Raw genomic sequence first — 21,770 nt, 5'->3', positions numbered from 1 at the left:
TATATATCAACGATGAACAAGGCTTGATCCCAGGACTTTCTCTGGGGTCATCTCACTGCTGTACTTTCCTCAAATGAGGATAAGAATCAAACAAAATCTTAATTTCATAGCATTTCATAGTTGCATACTGACCCCTGCCAATCACCTGAAAGTGAATGTAATTTGTTACAATGGCAATTAATAAGCAGATGTAAATGAAATTCTGTAAACTTATCCCATTACTAGAAACCAATTCAAATAACAACTCAAAGTTCATGCTTGAATGAAAGCTTGCCAAGGATGTCGTCTCCCTCAGGGAGGCAGGGCACCATGGATGTACTCTGGATCACACTGTGCCCCACAGGCCTTTCCTTCAGGCACCTCTGGACACAGCTTCAAATCATTCCTCATCGTCAGCGAACCAGGTCAGCTTACATGCGTGAACATATTCTCCCTGAGACTCAATGTCATAGTTCTAAACTATGGAGACTAAAACGAAAATCTCAGGAATGCCTTGACTCCAAGCCTGTAGCATTGCTCAGGCATTACAGTTATAATTGCGAGACCAGGAGAAATTTGAGATGACGGACTTTATAAGATGTCATTTTGATAACCTCACACACACAAATCATTTTTTATTCACTGCAAAAAGATACACTTTTATTATAATCAAATTCATGCCCCAAAGAGTATGGAATATCAAATCAGAGACCATCAGTCTGAATTTTGGTTCCACTATTTTTTATATATGGAACATTGGAGAAGTTGATTAACTTCTTTGAGTCTTAAAATATTTTTTAAAAATTCCAAAATAGAAATAACACCAGTTATAACTTTCTGTCTTAGGCTTATGATGAGAACTAAATAAGAAAACACATTAGAGTAAGTAAAAAAGTATGGCTATAAATTAATAGAAACTTTATTAAACAAAAAAAATCACAATGTGATTGTATTGTTTCTCAGCATGTATTCCATCAAGGTCTAGATAATTCTAAAGGCAGTGTTTATCTCTCTCTAAGTTTTCCCTGAAAAAGTCTGTGCTCTATAATTTATGCCATGTTAAAATGAAAATTTTCACATCGCCAAGGGCCTAAAATCATGTTTTCTTTCAAATGCTCTTTGAGTTTTGAGAACGGAAGAAGTATGAAGGGGCAAGATCCAGGCATCTGGTGGATGGGTTAAGGTTTCCCAATGAAAATGTTCCTGAGACAGCTCTTGCTAACTTTTAAAGGATAAGCAGGTACATTACTGTAATGGGGAAAAACTAAAATCCTTAGTGTAACTTCCCTGGCCATTTTCTCACCAGTGCAGTTTTAAATTTTCTTAAAACTTCTTCCTAAGGAGCCCTGATGGTTGTCCTGCATGCTTCAAGAAAGTCTATCAAGATGACCTCTAAGGAACTCCAAACCAGTAGCCACAAGCTTCTGGGTCAACTTCCCGGCCTTGTATTTAATTGGTCCAGTAGATTGCCTTGAGAGACACTGCTTTACTAGGAACTTCAATGCCCTCTGACAAGATGAAAACACATGCATTACTAAGAGAGCTTGTTTGCAGCCACCCATGTTGGCTGCTGTGAAACACATTTTGTTCGGAATAAGCCTGTGTAGGAAGGAACGGAAACATCTCTAACATAATAAGACAGTAGTAAGGTTTGGATGCCCAGTTTTTATCAGAGACTATTATATGCACTTCTAATATAGAGGGCTTTATCGGGGTTAGGACCACAGATGTGTGTGCATGTGGACTTGCCCAGGCCACGACTGGCTAGACAGACAAGGAAGTGCAGATACGACAAAACCCAGAACTGAGCCTGCTGCCGCCGTGGAGTCCATTTTGACTCATGCCTAGTAATCCCATAGGACAGAAAAGAATAGCCCCTTTGGGATTTTGAGACTGTAAGACTTTACAGGATCAGACAGCCTTATCTTTATCCAAGGGTGGGTTCAAACTGCTGACCTTGTGGTAGCAGGCCAATCTATAACCCACTAGACCCCTGAGGCTCCTTTTCACAGGTGTGCCCACAAATCACTAAAATACTCAGTTGCTACTGAAGGTAGGTGAGTCGCTCTATCCAAAAGTGCCTCAGAAGAAAGGCTTAGAGATCTACTTCCAGAAAAAGCAGCTACAGAAAGTCTTATGGAGCACAGTTCCACTCTGGACACACATGAGGTCACTATCAATTGACATCAACTCAATGGTCACTAGTTAAACCCACACAAACATACATCCCATGCGTGCACACGCACACACCAACACATCATGAGATTTGTTCCTTGGTTTGGAGGTTTAGGGTCATATTCCTTAGGATCTGCCAGTCAGTTGGCCTGCTGTGCTTTAGTGCTTCTGTCCTGCCTTCTGGTTTCTGGCATAGTGCCTGGGGGTCTTCAAACCTTGCAACTGGCCGTCAAAGTACAAGTAATCTCTATGTGCCAGGAGCCAGAGGAGGAAGGAAAATGGCAAACAGGAGGAGGAAATGGGATGTGCCACTTATTGCTTCCTTGAACACCTACTTCCTTTGCCAGGACCTCAGAGAGGGGTGGTGCTCTAACCCTATTACTGGATCGTTTTCTCAAAGGTTCCATAGAGAAATTTCGACCAAAGATTGAAAATTCAAGACCAAATTTCAAATTCCCATGGAATACAGATTTTCTGAAGCCAATGTTCTGCGGTAAATTCCACGCCTTAAGCTAAAAATTTCCCCTGAAGTCTTATTTAAATGGATCAATAATTTAGCTAGTAAAGAATGCCTGCCTTAAATACTGTGCCCTTTTAAAGAACTGCCCAATGGGGTCAAACTGACAATTGCAACACAAAAGGGTGGGTGACTAGGAGGCAATGAGGTTCTTTGTTAATAGAGGAGGGTCCATTTGAAAAGGGAGAAAGAATGTAATGAATGTTTCTTTACATACAGACATTGTTGAATGTTCTGCCTTATAGTTTCTACAAAAACAAAAATAAATAATTTTGGGGGGGGGTTGCAAAAAGAAGTGTTAGGTATGCTTGTAAAACTGCTTTTGGTCTTTGGGCTAACGGATGCTATATGCCAGTTAAATGTTCGGCTTTGGGATATTTCTAATGAATAATGCTGTAGTTTAATGGGCCACTTAAGTTTACTCTGTTTCATGATCAGACATTACTCCCAATCCTAGTGCTTAAGAATTTTCAAAAAATGTTTAAGACAATTGACCTAATCTAATCTCTACACTCTCAGTGAGAAGTGAAAAAATCATGCCACATTTTCAAGTGACGAAAAAGGTGGTTTAGCAGGGTTAAATGACATGTCCAAGCAAGAGTTCAATAAAACAATCCATGTAGAGCAAAGCTGTTTGGCACGAAGCAACTATCCAATAAATATAGCTGTTACCATGCTATAAATAAGAAGTAAGTGAAGGAGCCAGAAGTAGGCATAGAGTGTATTCCTAGATGCTTTGAGGGCACTCATTAAAACAATTGTTTGTTTGTTGTTTAAATCTCTCAACAACACAAAGTGCTTGGGTCAGCTGGACCATCTCTGATGCATGAAGGGAGCTATTTACTGCTTTCAATTTTTAGAAAAATATATGTCAGTCTGATATGCACTGGTACCACTGACAGAGGCTTTTTCTGAATTTTCTCAGACAGCAATGCTCAAATGGCTCGCTGCCTCTCCTAGGAACACGAGAAAGAGCAAAAGCAACCGCAAGTCTGTAGTCTGAATCCTCGCTCCTGATCATGTGTCCCTTCTCAGAAAGGGGGCTCTGATTGCAGAATTAAAAATTTAAAACAATTTTAACTAACGGGTTTCAACTCAATAAGCTTATTTCTAGAAAGGACAATCTGAATGATCCTCCTCTGAGCCACACGCTCCCTCCACGTAACAAGCCTCTCTAGCAGTTCACAAAGGGGGGGCAGCTTGGTGCACACAGGGGACCTGAAGTGCCTAGAGTAACAGGTCAGTTTACCTGAAGGTGGGTGGCGACCTGTGGATGAGCCTCTTTGTTTGGACAAGCCTTCCATGGCTTCCGAGCTGTGGGTGATACAAGCTGTTTAAAAAAGTGCTTGGCTGCTAACTGAAAGGGAAGAGGTTTGAGTTTGGCAAAAGGCGCCTCACAGAAGGCAGGCCTGCTTCGAAACACCCTCGGAGCACAGTGCCCCTGCGATACACACGAAGCTGCCGTGAGCCAGGGGCGACTCTTTGGTAACTGGTAAGGAAGCACTGTAGGTCTAGAAACCATCAACCTTAACTGACAAGGAACCTTTTCTTAGGGGTGAGGGCAGGAAGCAGGTTGCCCTCTGGAAAGCAAGACAATTATTACAGTTTGAAATACAGGCACAAACATTATAGAATCATTACAGGTTATAAAGAAGGTGGAACGAATAGAGACGGGAAACTCTTTTACAGAGAATTGTTTATTTTTTTAATTTATGAAGTCCAATGTAGTGCCTGCCCGTCATCTTGCTTAGGAGACCAGAATAAACAACATATACAAGGCACCATTTCAAGGCTGTCATATGTGGCAAAGCTGCTTGCTTATAAAAAGTTAGTCATCACCTCATATGTATTTCAAGAGAAGTTATCCAAACTCAGTTTGTGGAAAAGGATTTTCCTCATCAACACTCCAGTCTAATGGCAGGCTCCTCCCCCAAATTTATCTGAATGAAAAAGTAACACTACAAGATTAAGTCTCTTATATAGATAGTTTCTTTACTGGTAGTAAAAATACTAGTTGAATCAATTTTAAGCTTACCTTTTAATTAATTTATTTTTGTAACAACCAGTAGTTTATTTATTATTATTAGCTATAGATACAAAATAAGACTTACAATAGCTAAAATGTGAAAAGAAAAAAAAAGGAGAAGAAGAAGGAGAAGTGAGAAAACCAGTTCCAAATGTACTGCCTTTGAGTCAATTCCAGTCAAAGGAACCCTGCTGAGCATCTGTTTGGGGCTGCTCACCACAAGGTTAGTGGCTCCTCCAGGAAAGAAGAAGATTTATACTCCAGTACAGAGTTGTCACGGTGGGTTAGGCATTGGGCCACTGACAGCACGGTTGATGGTTCAAATCCAGTAGCTATTTGCAGGCAGCTAGCCTGGCTGTTGACTTCTACTGTCTTAGAAACCCTAACTAGGGTCTGATGGGTCAGAAGCCACTGCACAGCAGTGAGGTAAGATCGGGCTGAACAAACAGCTCAAGGATGTCTGCTCCGGAAAGAAAAATGAGTCTTCAGCAATTTAAAGGGGCACAATTTTCACTCAAGAATCCAAAAGACATTTCAAAGTCAGTCCTCAAGTTAGTCAAATCTCTTAGATCTTTATTCCTTAAATCGTTTAAATTTTGCCATCGACACCCTACATTTGCTCATAAGGAAGGACGTTCTCCACCAAATGCAATAGGATCATCATGCCTGGGAACAGGCAATCTGGTAGATGCGGATGCTAGTCGAGTTTGCTTCTATACTATTTAATAAGCTTGCCTAACAGGATTTTAATAAAGTGATGAATGTTTTCTTATTTATTTAAGCATATTAAAATGCCTTTGTTCACTTTGTGAACCCCATACCCAATGGAACTGCTGCATTCAGATTTGGTAGTTAATATAATCAGGTTAATATGTTAAAAAGAACTTGACACAGAAATTATTAATGGGTAGAACAAGGTCACTACTTCTAAGCTGAGGTCACTTACAAAGAATGCACAAATGAAATTAAGGTTGGCTTTTATTTACTTGACTATCTTCTTACATTGGATTCCTTTGGCAACAGATCTTTAAACATTTAAAACCCTGTTTACAAGGAGGCTCTGAAAGTAGCTTCAAACCATTATGCCCCTAATTGAATTCCCCAGGAGTCCAGTAAACTCAGAGGAATAAAGAAAAATCATAACATTTGCTAAATCATTTCCAAACATATTTCACTGCAAGGTTATGTGACCTTTTTTTTTTGAGGTTGAAAGATGAATGAGAAAATATTGCTGAATGCTTCATGATTTACACTAAAATCAAAAAGAATTTTACCTATTAGTGGTAAGCTAATTAAATCAGTCCAGTTTTTTTCTTCTTTTCCAAGAGAAATCAGACAACAAACAATAACGTTTTACACTGTGTGGGACCACTCTCCCAGAGCACAAAAGCTGTCAGGAGAAGGGATGGGTCTTCGGCCACAGCCATTATCCATGGTAATGGTGTGAGAGGGAGTGGACAAAACGTACTCCCCAGAGAAAGTAGCATTTCATCTGTGAATTCAGCGCAAACACAGGAGGAAGAAGCAAGAGCAAAATGGTTTGCGTTTGGTTTTTGCCTCCAATCAGTTCATTACTCTGTCCCTCCCCCTGATTCCAATCCACTTCAAAACAAACCTGTATGATCTTTACAACCATAGTCCCCTTGTGTGTTCTGTGTTTGTTGTGACTGCTGAGCAAAACACACAGATCGTAACATTTCCAGAAGAATGTTAGAAAGCCTCCTTTCTTACCTGGTTTGTATGTTATTCCAGGGGGGAAGAGGAATCCCTGTTGGGCGGCAGCAGCTGCTGCCAGGGTCCGCTGGTCATGTGGAAAAATTGGGATCATGAGCGGAGGCATGTGACCCTGGACCTGCTAAACAGAAGAGAGCCTATGATCAGACAGAGCGCGAATGCATGACAAGTAGTACCTGGTTTTCAGCCCTGGTGGTGTGTTGGTACCCACCCTGCCACTCACCTCTAACCTCACCCCTATCCACTCCCTGAGGGAACTCAGACAAACTCCACCAAACCCCATTTCCTAGATCCCATTAGCGCACCAGGGCCAGAACTTCAGTGACAATCTGCCTTATCCTCCTTTCCACCAAACCACACTTAATGGAGTTCTTTCTCTTGCCTTCATTCCTTTTGATCTCCTTTCTCTCTTGTAAACAAACAAACAAAACAAAAGAAAATGGAGAACAATGTGTTTTACACCTTGTCTCACACTGTACACTGTTGGAAGGGCTTGCCCTTTCACCTGCTTTGCATTCTGTGGCTTATTTGGGAAATATTATTTAGCAGGCTTGGTCAGAAAATAATGTCTAATTGTTATATATTCCCAAAGCTGCATCTCCCCAGTTCAGGCCTTCCATCTCAAAGGCTCACTGCATTATGTTAAACATAGAACGCGTCAGATTTAAGGCTACTACATCTGGGCTCCCAATTAAACTGATATTCTTTGCCATACACACCTCGATGTAACATATAAATTGCCTGTCTGGCTAAGCAGTTTTACAGCTTTATGCACTACCATGTAGCTCAGTAATTATGGGGTTGTATTCAGAGAGCATTTCATAATAAATCCTACTATATCAAATTTCGTTTGACCTCAATAAATGTATCAAAGAGCACAAAAATGCAAAATAGAAAATCTTCACTCTATATCAGTATTTGTATTCCATATAAAGAAAATAAGAGCCGTGACAGAATCATGCCTGTGAAAATCACATTTTAATTTCCGAGTGCCCTCCTGTACTCTGCGTATTCAGCCCTGGTTCCAAGAGAGCGTCGTAGGATGGATATTTTTCCTTTTATACCATGGTTTTGCCTGTTGGACTGTGGGATTTTTTTTTAATTTAAAGATTAAAACTAGAAATTATCTCCTAAATTCAAACGGGTCTGTGGCCTATTTGCTAGCGCACAGGGGCTGCCGCGTATCTTTTTAAAGACATAAATCTTACCAGTAATTCTACTGACCCCAACTCTTTCCCTATTTAAATTCCTAAATCTTCTCTTTAGGCAAAATTCCACATTCTGGCTCATACCCCTGTTTAAATAGCATCAACTTGCCTTGTTCTATCCCTGTTCTCTCTGCAGCCAGGGACATAGAGCAAAAACGCTTCTGTGTGGGTCTAAGAGGTTTCATTTACCAACAGCTTGTCTCGAGGGGAAGCCAGAAGATGTGGGTTAATAAAGGGCAAACAAAAAATAAACACTTTACAGTATTTTTCTGAATTCATTTCTCAGGAAAATCAACTTATAATAAAAAGGTCTTTGTGCAATTACTACCGTAGCAGTGGGGCGTGAAGGAAACTAGCTTTGGGCAGCTGTTTCTTCCATTTTAGCTGAGGTAAGCCCTAGTTCCGTACACTAGAGTACAAACTTAGCCTGCTGCAATGGGAGCTGGTCCCCTGGTGCCCAGCTCTTGCCTTTAACCCTGAAGAAAAGCACCAGGTTTGCTCCCTGGTACCAATTTGTTGTGATCTGTTGCAAGCTCGAGATGTCAAAGATGGCGTTACTGTTCTATGCTGGGGAATAAAGCACAATGCGTTTGGGGATGACGATCGTTCAGCGTCTGGGAGAAACACGGCTCCAGCACGCAGAGGAGAGGATGCAGATGTTTCACACTTTGAGGGGGAGCACGGCGGCAACGCAGCGCGGCAGAGCATCCCTTACTCGCCCTTCGCTTCCTTCAGCCAGCACTTGTCACCAGTGTGCATCACGCTTCTTGAGAAATGACTGGGCAAGATGGGAGATATTTAGCACGTGATAAAGAAGATGGAAGGGTTGTCTTCCAATCTATGAAGAAAGGATGCATGGAAGGAGAATCAGATCAAGCCTGGGTGGTTGTGGAATGTAGACCTGCTCTCAATAGGAAAGGGCGTCTGAGAAGCTTAATGCAGAGAACAAATTCCCTAGCAGTGAGCTGTCCAGCGAGCACTCTGATTCGACTGTTAGTAGTTGTTCTTACTTTCCAAATGTGAGTCAAGTAATACAGCTATGTATCCTTACTTAGAGAGGCTTGAAAGGAGATTGTGCGGCTAAGAACCTGATTAGATGACCTGTACGAGTCTTCCTGACTTTCTAACGTAATGCTTTTTTTAAAGGTCACCGTGAAGACAGTTGTATGAAACAGGCATTCCTGTGTTCACTCATCCAAAGCATATTTTTGAGAACCTACGCCTACACAAGACGCCTTTAAAGTGCTGAAAAGCAAGGATGTTAGTTCTCTTGAGGACTAAAGTACACCTGACCCAAACTACGGTACTTTCATTAGGAACATTGAATACGGAAGGGGGAAGAAGAAATGATGCATTTGCTAGTGAGGACTAGTGAAAGTGTCACCATCTCACAAGAGAACAAACACATCCGCCTTGGAAGAAGTACAGCCAGAATGCTCCTTAGAAACAAGAATGATGAGACGTTGTCTCATAATCCTCAGACATGGTATCAGGAGAGCCCCGTCCCCGGAGAAGGACACCATGCTTGTAAAGCAGAGGCACAGAAAAAAGGAGGAAGGCCCTCAACAAGATGAATTGGCACAGCGCAGCAGCAGGCTCACACATACGCACAGGCCTGGCAGTGTTTCCTTCTACGGTGCACTGGGTTTCTGTGAGTCAGAACCAACGCGACGCCGAACAACACCGTGGGCCGACAAAGCCTGGGCTGTCAAACGTATCTGAGTGCAACTTCGTACACAGCCATCCCAAACCTGGGGCCGTTCTTTCACCTGGCTGAGACTGTTTCCTTATGCAAAAACGAGAGCTGATGATTTAATCTTGCCTGGTTGTTATGGAGATTAAATAGACACTAAAAGAAAACTTATGGCACTGTGCCTGCCACATGATAAGCACTCAATAAACGGTGGGTTCTTCCTCTTTTCTTATATACTTTGCATATTTAATTATGAAAAATTATCAAATTATTATAAACACAAAGACGATGGATGTTAACCATAACCCAGGCAACTACATAATGTCATTTGGCAGCTAGAGACGTGCCATGTTCTTAGCAGACAGCGTGCCTCGGGGAGGACAACCTCATCCTGGCATCTAGAAGGTCCTAACAAAAGAGAAGGGAGTTACAGAGAGGTGTGCTTGAAGACATATGAGGGCTCCTAAGTGTTATTAATGAAACAAAATCTTCGAAGGAAAACATAATTTTATTTGTGCATTGGTCTCCAGGCACCCTGTCTGGGACAACACAAGGAGCTCAGTGTCTTTGAAAGATCAAAGGCTAACTCCTGGATTTGGGGCACCTGAAGATACTTCCTACGTAACTAGAAATATACATGAGATAATTAAGTAAACTATAGGTGTTTTTTCAACAGTAAAAAATGAAGGACACTCCCTTTTGTCCAACACTCTTTATAAGGAAGGATATGATAGAAACTTCACATGTAATATATTAACCCCAAAGCAATTTTAATATGGTGAGGAACAGGGTGCATAAGGAAGGTCACGGAATCATGGAGCTGGTATTGGAGATGATCCAATAGATCTTAAAATGTGATATCTGAGCAGAAGCATCGGTGTCATCTGGGCATTTGTTTAAAAATTAAATCATCAGACTTTTCTTCTAACCTGAGCCCAGAAAAAAACTAGATGGTGCCCAGCTATATTTCCAACTGTTCTGATCAACAAAATAGAAGGTCCCTGAGTCAGCTAAAATGGGAGAAAAATTCTAGGACAAAACCCAAATTACTTAAGGGAAAAAAAAAAAGAAAAGGCCAGACCTACTGGACTGACGAAGACTAGAGGAATCCCTGCCACAATCACATTAACATTTGAAGGTGACATTGAAACTATTTCTGCAGGTCATCTTTCAGCTAAACAATAGATGGATTTATAAAACAAACAGTATCATCCATGAGTAATGTGCTATCTTATAGGATCAACATTATGAGACCAAGTTCAACATTTATTTACCCAGCAGCAAAGATGAGGCAAGGAGGAGAAGGGAAGCTAGATCAACAGAAACAGGACAAGCAAAACAGAAATAATGAGAATGCTGATACACTGTGAAAAATTTAACCAATGGCACAGAACAATCTGTACAAGACATTCTAAAGCAGAACTGAACTTACTGTTAAACTTTCACCTAAAATTAGTAAAATATTATTTTTTAAATTGGTTTCAGGTTTTTCCCTGACTGACTAAATTGGAAACACTGAGTTCAACCATTGAAAATGTAATCTATAACAGTTATTCTCAAGCATGTAGATGCATACATCAGGATTCGTGGTGGGGGTAGGGGGGAACACTATCTTAAAACAGATTGTTTAGGGGGAGCCACAGTTTTTATTTCAACGGAGATCAGAAATTAGTCATTTATAATGGTCTCCCAGGTGGAGGCGACATTGCTGGTCTAAGGACCATTCTTTGAGGATTGGTAATCTAGCTCAAACCAGAAGCTTACACATGGGGAAGCAAGAGGCTACAGAAGGTCATGGCTTGAACCAAAAGGCACATTCTTGTGACTCCGTTTTGTCCAGAGTCTAGAACTCTGTCCAATGCTATTTCTACGGTCTCACCTGCACCTAAATGTGCAACATTTCAGCAGAGCACTTCTTGAGGTCTATACTTGAAACTGATCTTGTATTTCAGAGGTGTATTGTGGATGGTGGCTCTTTAGTGTGGATACTATGAATGTGGTTCAATTTTCAATAAAATCCTTCTTACCTCTTTCTTATTTTGTTCCCATCATACACTTTGATATTAATATTTGCTGTCATTCATTTCCATAATTTAATATAATACATTCATTAGGAATGATCATTTATCTCCAAATGTTAAAATCATCCTTAATGCATTTCAAGTTATAAAGATGTAAACATTCAAAATGTTCTTCATTCAAGACCATTCAGAGTCACCAGGAGCCAGTAAGAATCTCAGCTGAGGTAAGATGAAACTCTTCTCTTTTAGTTCTGATCACAGAACTAATAATAGTGATGATAACAACTATAGCAATAATCATATACGAAGCTAATATATTTAGGGTTTGCTATATATCTAACATTGGGAAAGTAATTTACATGTCATCTCTCATTCATTTAATATGAAAGACAAGGCCACTAGAGGCTGAGTAAGTGAGGCAATTAAAAAGTGGTGGAGCTAGGATTGAAATTCAGATATGTCAGGGCCAAAATCTGTACTCTTAAAGGCTATATTTTATTAAGCAAAAATAAGGAATATAATTATTTTGATAACAATGATTTAACTGAATTTTTTATTAATAATGTTATAAATTAATGTATATTTTCAATAAACATTGCAGAGATCCACAATGGTAGCATCTTTGAAAATTATATTAATATCACAGCTAAGGCCCTGACCTTGGTACAACCTAGCACCTTATTCAGGTTTCCCCAGGGTGGTGGCATTTTAAAGGATTTGTGTGCTTTAAATACTAGCAAGTATAACAAGCTCACCAGGATGACCCAGCCCAAGTGATAGGAGTAGAAATCATGAAGTGACAAGTCCCTCTCCCAGAGCTTTCCATCTATGTAATCGCTAGATTCTTGGCTTCGGGTAGGACAGAAAGAGGAAAGCAAGGTTACAGTTGGGAGAAAAGAAAAAAAAAGACTTTGTAGTCACCTAAAAATAATAAAAAGAAAAACTCTAGCATTTTCCTCCTACGGAAGCTGTGAATTAAGTTCACTGCACCACGGCTTAGAATAAGAACTTTTGGAGCTACAGCAGAGTTCCGCCGGCTCCGAACAACCGAAGGCCTGCCCTCCCTCTTTCTTCCATCATCCTACTTTCCTATTTGGTGACATGGCAGAAAAGACGTCACACTGGCAACAGTAACCTCCAAAAAATGTACTAAAAGGGGATGCTCACACAAAGAATCCCCCCACACCATCCAAGTGTGACCTGTCTCCAATGTCTTCCCAAAAGAGTTATCTAAGGTAAAAATAGTATCTTTTTCAAGTATAGCTTTCCCTTTGCACAAATTCAGATATCCTTTAATTATTTTATAGGTAAAGAGGTAAAACTGATTACGTTAGTTCAAGCAGTAAAAGCCGATGTAACTAAAAATATATCTTTGAGCATGAAAACAGCATTATTTTTATTGCTTGGGATATAAGCACTAACGGGCTAAATATTTAACCTGAATGACTTATGAGAAATGAGGAATTTCCCTGTGAGTGAAGCTTAGTGCACCCTGAAAGAGAGAAAAACTGTATGACCCAAAGCACTCAGACCCACCGCCCTTCAGTCAATTCCAACTCCGACCAGGCACATCTCTCTTCTGTGGAGCGGCTGGTGAGTTTGACCTACTGGTTGTTTGGGTTTTTTAACAGTCACGTACGTTAACCACTGACTCTCCAAGTTTCCTCTCCCCAGAGAACAACTCTCCATTAATTCTAAACTCCCACAATCCTCGACCAAAGGGTTCCCCTTTTGGAAAGGGTGGGGAATGCATTCTTGACCAAATAGGCTACATGCCCAGAAATATGAACAGCTAGGGTGTTACTGACATCTCTCTGAGAATCAAGACTGTGGCAGATGCATGTGAAACACTTCATTCCGCCTCTTCTTATCCGTCAAACAGCACTGTGGCACCAACACGTCGCCCCTTTGTCTTCTCTGTGCTAAGTTGTTGATGATGCCATTTTTGCCATCTGCCCCAGAGCTTCATTAAAGATACATGAATGGGCTAAGTGGCCCGCTATCTTGTGAGGAACAGGTGCTATTGTTTGTCCCTGAAGACTTGCGCTACAGATGTGGCTCAGAGTGCTTGAGAAGGCGCATCTGCAGCAGTCGGTCAGAAAGCAGCTTGGCAGAGCCCTGGCTCAGCGCTAATATGCCAGCAGAGTGACGCTCAAGGGGACTCCTTTTCTCTTTCATGAAGATCGTTTCACGTTTGTGTGTGTGTGTGACAGGCAATAAGTGTTTGTATTGAAAATCATGAGCACATTAATGTCTGTCACTGAGATAAAGGCAGTGGGTGAGTGGAATTTTTTTTCTTGTTTTTCATTTTATATTTAGTTTTTATTTTTGTTGATGAGAATATACAGTTTAGCATACACTGATTCATCGACTTCTACAAGGACAACTTATCGACATTGATTCCCTTTTTTAGTTGAACAACCATTCTCCCCTTCTGTTTCTGAGCTACTTCACTCCCATTAGCAGAAGCTTCCCACAACTTACTGCCATGAAGTTGATGCTGACTCAAAGTGACCCCGCAGGACAGGGTGGAACTGTCCCTGCGGGTTTCCAAGATTGTAACTGCTTATGGGAGTAGAAAGCCTCATCTTTCTGGTGTGGAGCAGCTGGTGGTTTTGAACTACTGACCTTGGAGATCATAGTACAACATGCAACCACTATGCCACCAGGACTCCTAACATAAACTTACCGCCTCCTAAATTTCCTATCTGAACGTTTGATTTTTCTGGTGTCAGTTTGATCCCACATAGGTAGACCTTTAAAAGAGGCACATGCTCCAAGCAGACACTCTTTATTTGCTCAATGATTGTTTGGCTTTAAGAAGACTTCAAAAAGTATCTTCAGTTTATGGTTAAAAGAAGTGACGATTTTGCTGTTGTTCTATTTCTAGACAAACTTTCTTCATGCGGTTTAGTTGGAGAAAGCTACTTTTAACTCTTGGAAGTCATGCTCTCATGTGTGGAGCACACCATGACAGCGGGGCAAGGAAACAGGCAGAAGAGGAGGAGAAGGCCGGAGTGGGAAAAAGAGACTGAGCTAGTCCAACGAGGCGGAGAGTGATTTCTTTAATGAGTTATCTACATAAGATGGGACCACTGTGGAAGCTGACGTATGGAGAGTAAATGAACTGAAGGTCCCTGAGACCACGGCAGGGTGATGGATTCTTCTGGAAGGATGCAAAAAGTACACTCAGCCACAGCATGTGGCCCGCAGTTAATTCTAGAGGATGAAGAGGAAAGCGTCGGACCTGATCCGATAAATTAGTGCCTTAACAGAAGTAGTTTACATGTCAAACCTTTGGATTGTTGGTCTGAGGGGGTCACTGAGTCAGTTCTGATTCACAGTGGGCGAAGGGACACCAAAACCTAACCCAAAAGCCTGCCATGGAGTCAGTCCACTCTGTCTCAGTGAGAACCTATCGGGCAAGTAAGAACTTGCCCCGTGGTTTCCAAGTCTGGGGCTCTCTGTGGGGGTAGAAATAGTGCCCAGTCCTATGCCATTCTCACAATTGCTGCTGTGCTTGAGCGTATTGTTCAGCCACAGTGTCAATCCATCTCCTTGAGGGAGGTGTGATTTTTCTCTGACCTTCTACTTTGCCAAATTGGGTGTTCTTCTCTCCAGGAACTAGTTCAGGCTGATAGTATGTCCAAAATAAATGAGGTGAATTCTTACCTCTTTGTGTTATCTTTGTTCCTTTTTTTCTCTCCACTGTTGTTGTTGTTGTTGCTGTTTTTAATTACTTTATTGGGAGCTCGTACAACTCATCACAATCTATACATCCATCCATGTATCAAGCACATTTGCACATCTATTGCTATCATCATTTTCAAAACATTTTCTTTCTACTTCTGCCCTTGGTATCAGCTTCTCATTTCCCCCCCTCCCTCTTCCATCCTCCCTCATGAATCCTTGATAATTTATAAATTATTATTTTTCATGTCTCACACTGACCGATGTCTCCCTTCACCCACATTTCTGTTCTCCATCCCCCCTGGGAGGGGAATATGTAAATCATTGTGATCAGTTCGACCTTTCTCCCCCCACCTTCCCTTTCCCCTCCTGGTATCAGTACTCTCAATATTGGTCCTGAGGGGTTTATCTGTCCTGGATTCCCTATGTTTCCCGCTTTTATCTGTACCCGTGTACATGCTCCAGTCTAGCCAGATTTGGCATCATGATAGTGGGGGAGGCGGGGGAGGAAACATTAAAGAACTAGAGGAAAGTTGCATGTTTCCACGGTGCTATACTGCACCCTGACTGGCTAGTCTCCTCCCGAAATCCTTCTGTAAGGGGATGTCCAATTGCCTACAGATGGGCTTTGGGTCTCCACTCCATACTCCCCCTCATTCACAATGATATGATTTTGTTGTTGTTGTTCTGGGCCTTAGAGGTAGTCTAAGGCCATACTGACTGGATTGATAGAGACTAGAAGAACCTCTGAGACAATCACACCAAAATAACATTTGAATGTGTGTGAACTTGAAGCTATTTCTGCAGGTCGCCTTTCGGACAAATAAATATCACCCAGGAGCAACGTGCTTTCTTCTAGGATCAGCTATATGAGGCCAAATGTCCAACATTTCTCCAACAGCAAAGAAAAAGACAACATGTCTTCAAATAAACCTACAAAGCCCTCTCCCCCCTCTCCATGGTCTTCTAGCTACATGGGCTAGTTCTCTCTGAGGCAAGCTGCCTGCTAAGAATACGGCACACCTCTAATTGCCAAAGTAAACTAGTTAGCTGGCTCGGTTACGATCCATTGTGTGGATTGTATCACATAATAGATAACATTGTGGAGAATGTTTTATGTGTGTGTTTCTAATAATTTGATAAATTTCTAGGAATTAAATAGGCAAACTGTAAGGAAAGAGCCCCGAACCAGCATTTACTGAGTGCTTGTTATAGGTGCTTCATGTCCTTTGTGTCAGATGCATATAGTGCTTCATTAATGAGCTTTCTTCCAATCCTACTGTCTTGTTCTTCTTACAGTTCATCTTCAAGGAGATATTGGCTAAGCATAGAGACTGATTAAGTGTGGGGGAAGGATAAATCTCTGGTTCACATCTTTGTAAACCACATCCTCTCTTTCCATTCGAATGACTGCTTCTCCGTCTGTGTGCATGTTCTACATGAGCACAATGGAGTTTCCATTCTCCACAATGTTCTCCATTGTGTGATAGGGTCCACACAGTGGAATATTCTGCCGAGACAATGAAACACAAGGAAACAAATTTCCGATCTTCTCTGCTTTCAGCCAAGATCCATCTCACATCAGCAATGAGAGCTCTCAGTCCGTGTCCTCTTCTGAACCTGGCTTGAGTTGATTACAGCTCCCATCAATTACCTCCTAGAATTTTATATGCTATTGCTGGTACTCTTCCTAAAATCACTGAAGGGCCACGAAAACGCCTTAAAAAGTACAACTAACCCAAATAGCATGCTTGAGCTAATTCTTTTAAAAACTCACACTTTGTCTTCTCAAAGTCATATATTTTAGTCAAATAGCATGCTTGAGCTAATTCTTTTAAAACTCACACTTTGTCGTCTCAAAATCATATATTTTAGTTTGGAAAGTGGAGAAGGGCTAATTTTATTTATATATATATGTATTTGTTTCTATATATTATACTTAAACAATTTAATTCAAAGAAAAAAGCAATGACATTGCCTGTGGTTTACTTCCACACTAATTGAGTGTTTCAAATGTGCTAAATGAGATACATTAAATATTGATAATATAAATGGAAAACATACATCTAGTATCTAGCTTCCTATCTCACCATCATCACTACCAATAGTAAGAAATGTAAAGAAACCAATTATATTTGATTGCTCCACCATCTTTAAGAAAGCTATTGTATGTCTACCTAACAGTCAGGACTTTCTAGGTCCCTTCCTAGAAAGACCATAGAAGAGAAATGTCTCTGAGGATAACAGAATAATGACTCTTATCACATCAACAGCATGTTTGTTTAAAAAAAAATCACTGTTGGTCTATTTTTAGAGAGGACATATTCATAACCATCGAAGAGTTAATCTTTTCCTTCAATGTTAATGATTCTTTTTATATTCTCAGCATACTGTTTACGCCCATTCTATCTGTATTTTTAAAATGATAACTACCACATTAATCTCACAAGATCAATAACAGTCTAATATCATGCCTTTATCTCGTTCATTTGTATGTGTTTTTTAAATATTAAATTTTCACATAAAAAATTGGGAGTGTAGCACCAACATAATTCTAAGTCCTAGCACCTCTTACTGGTCTGTCCCCCTGGCTCCCTAAAGCAGTCATCATATGTATAAAGCGACCTTCAGGCTCCCAAGAACATGTTAATACTGCGTAAGAGGGGAGCGGTGTCTCTGTGTTCGCAAGTCAAGCAGCATTTACAAGCACCTATCACTATATGCCTGGAACCGGGCTGGGGCATAACGGGTCCCTCAGAGGAGCCCAAACGAGCCCTAGTGACACAGTGGGTCACAGAACGCTGGGCAACTAACTGCAAGGTCAGCAAAGAGAATCCGCCATTTTCTCCTGGGGAGAAGGAGGAGGCTCTCTGCTCCTATAAAGAAGCAGTTCTACTCGATCCCATTGTATCCCTATGAGCTGAAGCCAATTCCATGGCAGTGGTTTGGAGAAGACCATAATTTCATCAGGTAGCAGTATTAGATGTGCTTTTCAATGATATACTAGTACATGGCAACCATTTTATCAGTTTACTTGGGACAGGGTGAACAGAGAAAGGGAAGATTTGCTTAAAATGAAAGCTAAAGATAGGCAAAAAATTCCATTAAGTATCTTTCCATATATCTTATACCCCAGATATTTTTGAAAGTATTTATGTGGACAAAAGTCAGATTGCTTTATAAAATGGATGATAAATGTTAATTAAGTGCATTTAAATTATCTTACTGTCTTTTAAGAAACTCTCACCAGGAGGGAAGTAGAACATCCTGGCCATGAAGAAATTAATAAAACATGTTATGCAAAAGTCAAATTTATGGTTCATTTGGAATTAGATATCTACCACCTTTTCAATCCATACAAATGTATAATCTTGTCAATTAAATATTATTGTTAAGGTCTAGTAGTATGTTAAAATCACTTTAAAGTGCAACTAAGGAAAATTCATGTGTGTTTATTACTCCTTAAGGATCTATTAGTGGGTATTTTATTCAGATTCGTGCTGTAAAATCTGCATAAACTCAGCATATTGTTATCCCCATGTGTGCATTTGTTTGGTTAAAGCCGAACAGCAAATCTCAATTTTTGCAACTTCTGGAAAAGTCAAGAGAACTAAAACAGTCTTAATTTTAATCAGATACAAACAGTTATCACTACAGAAGTGGAGAGGTGACTATTATGCAAATAGTCACAGTTAGTGGTCACAGGCCATCACAGAAGACTGAGCTAGTCAATTACTTTACCCAAAGACTAGTGAAGACGGATGCCCCCCATTCTACTTGTCATGTCTCCGTGGAAGTATGAACCCTATTAGAGACTAATGATTGTTGTTCTCAAACGAAGCCCCCATTCAATACTCAGTGATCAAAGCATTTTGCCAGGATGAAAATTAATTTTTCAAATTTTGTATAAATGCCATATAAATATGGTAACACTTGTGAATAATGTGGCATTCCTTTCTTTGCAACAAGCCAAATTCAGATATAAACCTTCCATAAACTTTTGACCTGTAATGAAGGCAATCTAGCTTCTACTGCTGAAGTATTTCATACAAGCTGATTCTGTTAGCAATGACCAGAGTTCAATTATTAAATTCCTCCTCCAAAAAATACAGGTTCTCATCTTAGACTATAGGTCTTGTTAAAATTACGTACAAGCAATTTAAAGGCAGGGACTTTCTATCTCCCCAGGGTTTAGTAAAACCCTCAAACAAAGAAGGGATTCAAGAAATATTTGTTACACAAACGCATTAAGGAACACACATATTCTATGGTATTTAAAAATGAATTAAGCTATCGCAATTCTGGTGATTTAAAAAATCTACTGAATCAATTCAAAGTTCTTTCATCATTTGCAATCCTCAAATTGAGACAAAAAGAATGTAAACTCTTTCAAATATACTTCATCAGAGTGATTTCTTATTTCAGCCATGCCATGGTCTGAGAATAAAGTTCACTATTTAGAAAGAAAATACAAAAGTGGGAATTATTTAAAGATATTTTAAAAGACTGAAAATGTCCTCTTACATCTGTTGAAATCTCTTTAGAGTACAATGGAGAGATGCCTGCAATCCCTTTAATAAATTCATCATCATCAGTTATAGTTCTTCCTGAGAGCTATGATATGCTGTTCTCAACAGAAGGGCCAGGCATACAATTCTCCAGAAGAAGAAGATTTGTTACAGCACAGTGGAGTGGTTAGGCGATATTGAATGAGTAACAAAACAACATTTAAATATCAAATATCATGAAGAACAGAGGCCGTTTCATCTTAAGCAAGAAGCCTGAGAAACAAACTAGGGTAGGGGGATAGATTCTGAACACAACATAAACAAGATGGCTAAGCATTTGACAGGCAGGACTTAGCCATGGCAAGTTGACCCTCCTGACAGTATGACTGAGCAATGGATTACAAGGCGGAGAGATGGGTCATCTCTCTACAAAGGGGGCGGGGGGACTGTGGGTAAAGACGTAATAGTGACCATCACAAAACATGAGGAAACAGCATTCGAGGTTTTGCTCTGTACCACCGCAATCTAGCCTTTAAAAGCTCAGGACATGTAACAATAATCCATTTTGGAATGTTTTATGCAACATTTGCCTCATTTTATGCAAACTTAATTCATACATATAGCACACTGACACAGACACACCCATACTCCACATCTGCATCTGCTCAGCTACCCAAGTGCACAAGAGAGTCAACACTAAAGATGACTGGAAGGATGAAAGCTAACAAGCTAAATTAAAAAAATATATATATATATCTTTTTGTACTTTTATTTAAGCTATTTTTATACTAACCAACTTATGTACCATAAGGAAATGTCCTGATTTAAGACAGTGGGATGTGAACTCCCTTGCCTAGGCTGATATTGAAATTCCTCCACAAGTCCTTCTCAATTTGCTCTAAACTTCTTTCCCTTTTTATCCTTTAACTTGATCTTTCTCCTCTTGCATTCAATGGTTTCTAAGTTTTTGTTCATTTCACTTTTGTCATTTGCCACACAGAAAAAAATTTATTCCTATCCAACCTGACCTACTCTGCATAAACCAAAAAGCACATTCACTGCTGCAGTCAGTTCAGACTAATAGTGATGTTATACAGCTACACTCAAACTCAAGCCCTTTATGACAATTCTCTTAATATAAATGTCTTTCCCTTCTGTAAATTTACATTGTGCTCATTGTACTGAATTAATCCACCTACCCAGTATGTTTATTTCAATTTTTGACACTGGTTTACGTAGCAGGGATATGGCAGGTGGGGTGGAATAAAATGTCTTACTACTTCAGACTTCTCCCCAAGTGTCTGTAACTCCCACCAAATGATTGGGGAGGAATATGCAAATAGGGCATGTAGAGCACGATGAGAGGGGCCTGGTTCGTGTTCACTAACACCCCTCACTAGGAGGATGAGCCGTCTCTGAAGTAGCAGAAAAGGAAACCTCGACGGTCTTTGAAGAGCAAGTCCGCGATCTCTGTCTAAAGTGAGGGGCTGTCACCACCAGATGCACCACAGGCTGTGGCACGGGGACTCGGAGGAGCAGCATGAAGACGATAGGGCACCTTCTCCTTATCTCACCGGCATCTATGGAACTGCGACACAGCGCGAGAAGCAGCCTGGCTTTCTGGCCCATGGAGGCAAAGGCCAAGGGAACCATGTGGCGTGGCTGAGAGACTGAGGACCTGAGAGAGGCCTGGCTGCTCACTGAGGAAATCAATGACTCCATCCTTATTCTTTGCTGATCCTGACTTGAGGTGACCTATTAGCTTCCCTAATAACCCCCCTTAAATTGTGAGGACTGTCTGTGAGTTCTACACGCCCATTGCAATGAAGCACTGACCCCGGCCTAGATGTAGAGTGAGGAGGGAAGAATGGTGGGTGTCGGAATAAAGAAAGAAGGACGGAGCATGGAGCGTGTCTGCCCTCTGCTTCGTGGCAGTAGGTGAGACAAAGGGGGTCTAGTGTGTCCACCCCCATGCAGTCTCATGCAGCAGTCAACACAATTCCCCACTTTTATCTTCTGAGGAAGACAGAGCACACACACACACACAAACACACTGAACTCACATTATTTGTAAGTAATGTGAAATTCCTTTCTTTACAACAACCAAATTCAGATGTAAACTTTTCAAAAACTTTTGACCCATAATGAAAGCAATGTAGCTCTTGTCCCTGAAGTATTTTATACAAGCTTATCCTGTTAACATTGACTAGCGTTTAATT

The 21,770-nt window shown here is 40.6% G+C and overlaps 1 protein-coding gene across 4 annotated transcripts in view; it reads right to left on the bottom strand.

The window, feature by feature from the left end:
• Nucleotides 1-21,770, bottom strand: part of SOX6 (SRY-box transcription factor 6) — a 528,806-nt gene that overhangs the window by 135,194 nt on the left and 371,842 nt on the right. For 2 of the 4 annotated variants that reach the window (XM_075548430.1, XM_075548432.1), the window contains exon 7: nucleotides 6,429-6,552. In XM_075548430.1, coding sequence (XP_075404545.1) covers nucleotides 6,429-6,552 — 124 coding nt within the window. The remainder of the gene's footprint in view (nucleotides 1-6,428; nucleotides 6,553-21,770) is intronic. The other 2 variants (XM_075548431.1, XM_075548433.1) reach the window with 1 other exon arrangement.

Source organism: Tenrec ecaudatus, chromosome 4 (assembly GCF_050624435.1).
Source record: "Tenrec ecaudatus isolate mTenEca1 chromosome 4, mTenEca1.hap1, whole genome shotgun sequence".
Classification (NCBI taxonomy): Eukaryota; Metazoa; Chordata; class Mammalia; order Afrosoricida; family Tenrecidae; genus Tenrec; species Tenrec ecaudatus.
This window is presented reverse-complemented; position numbering and strand designations above follow the sequence as displayed.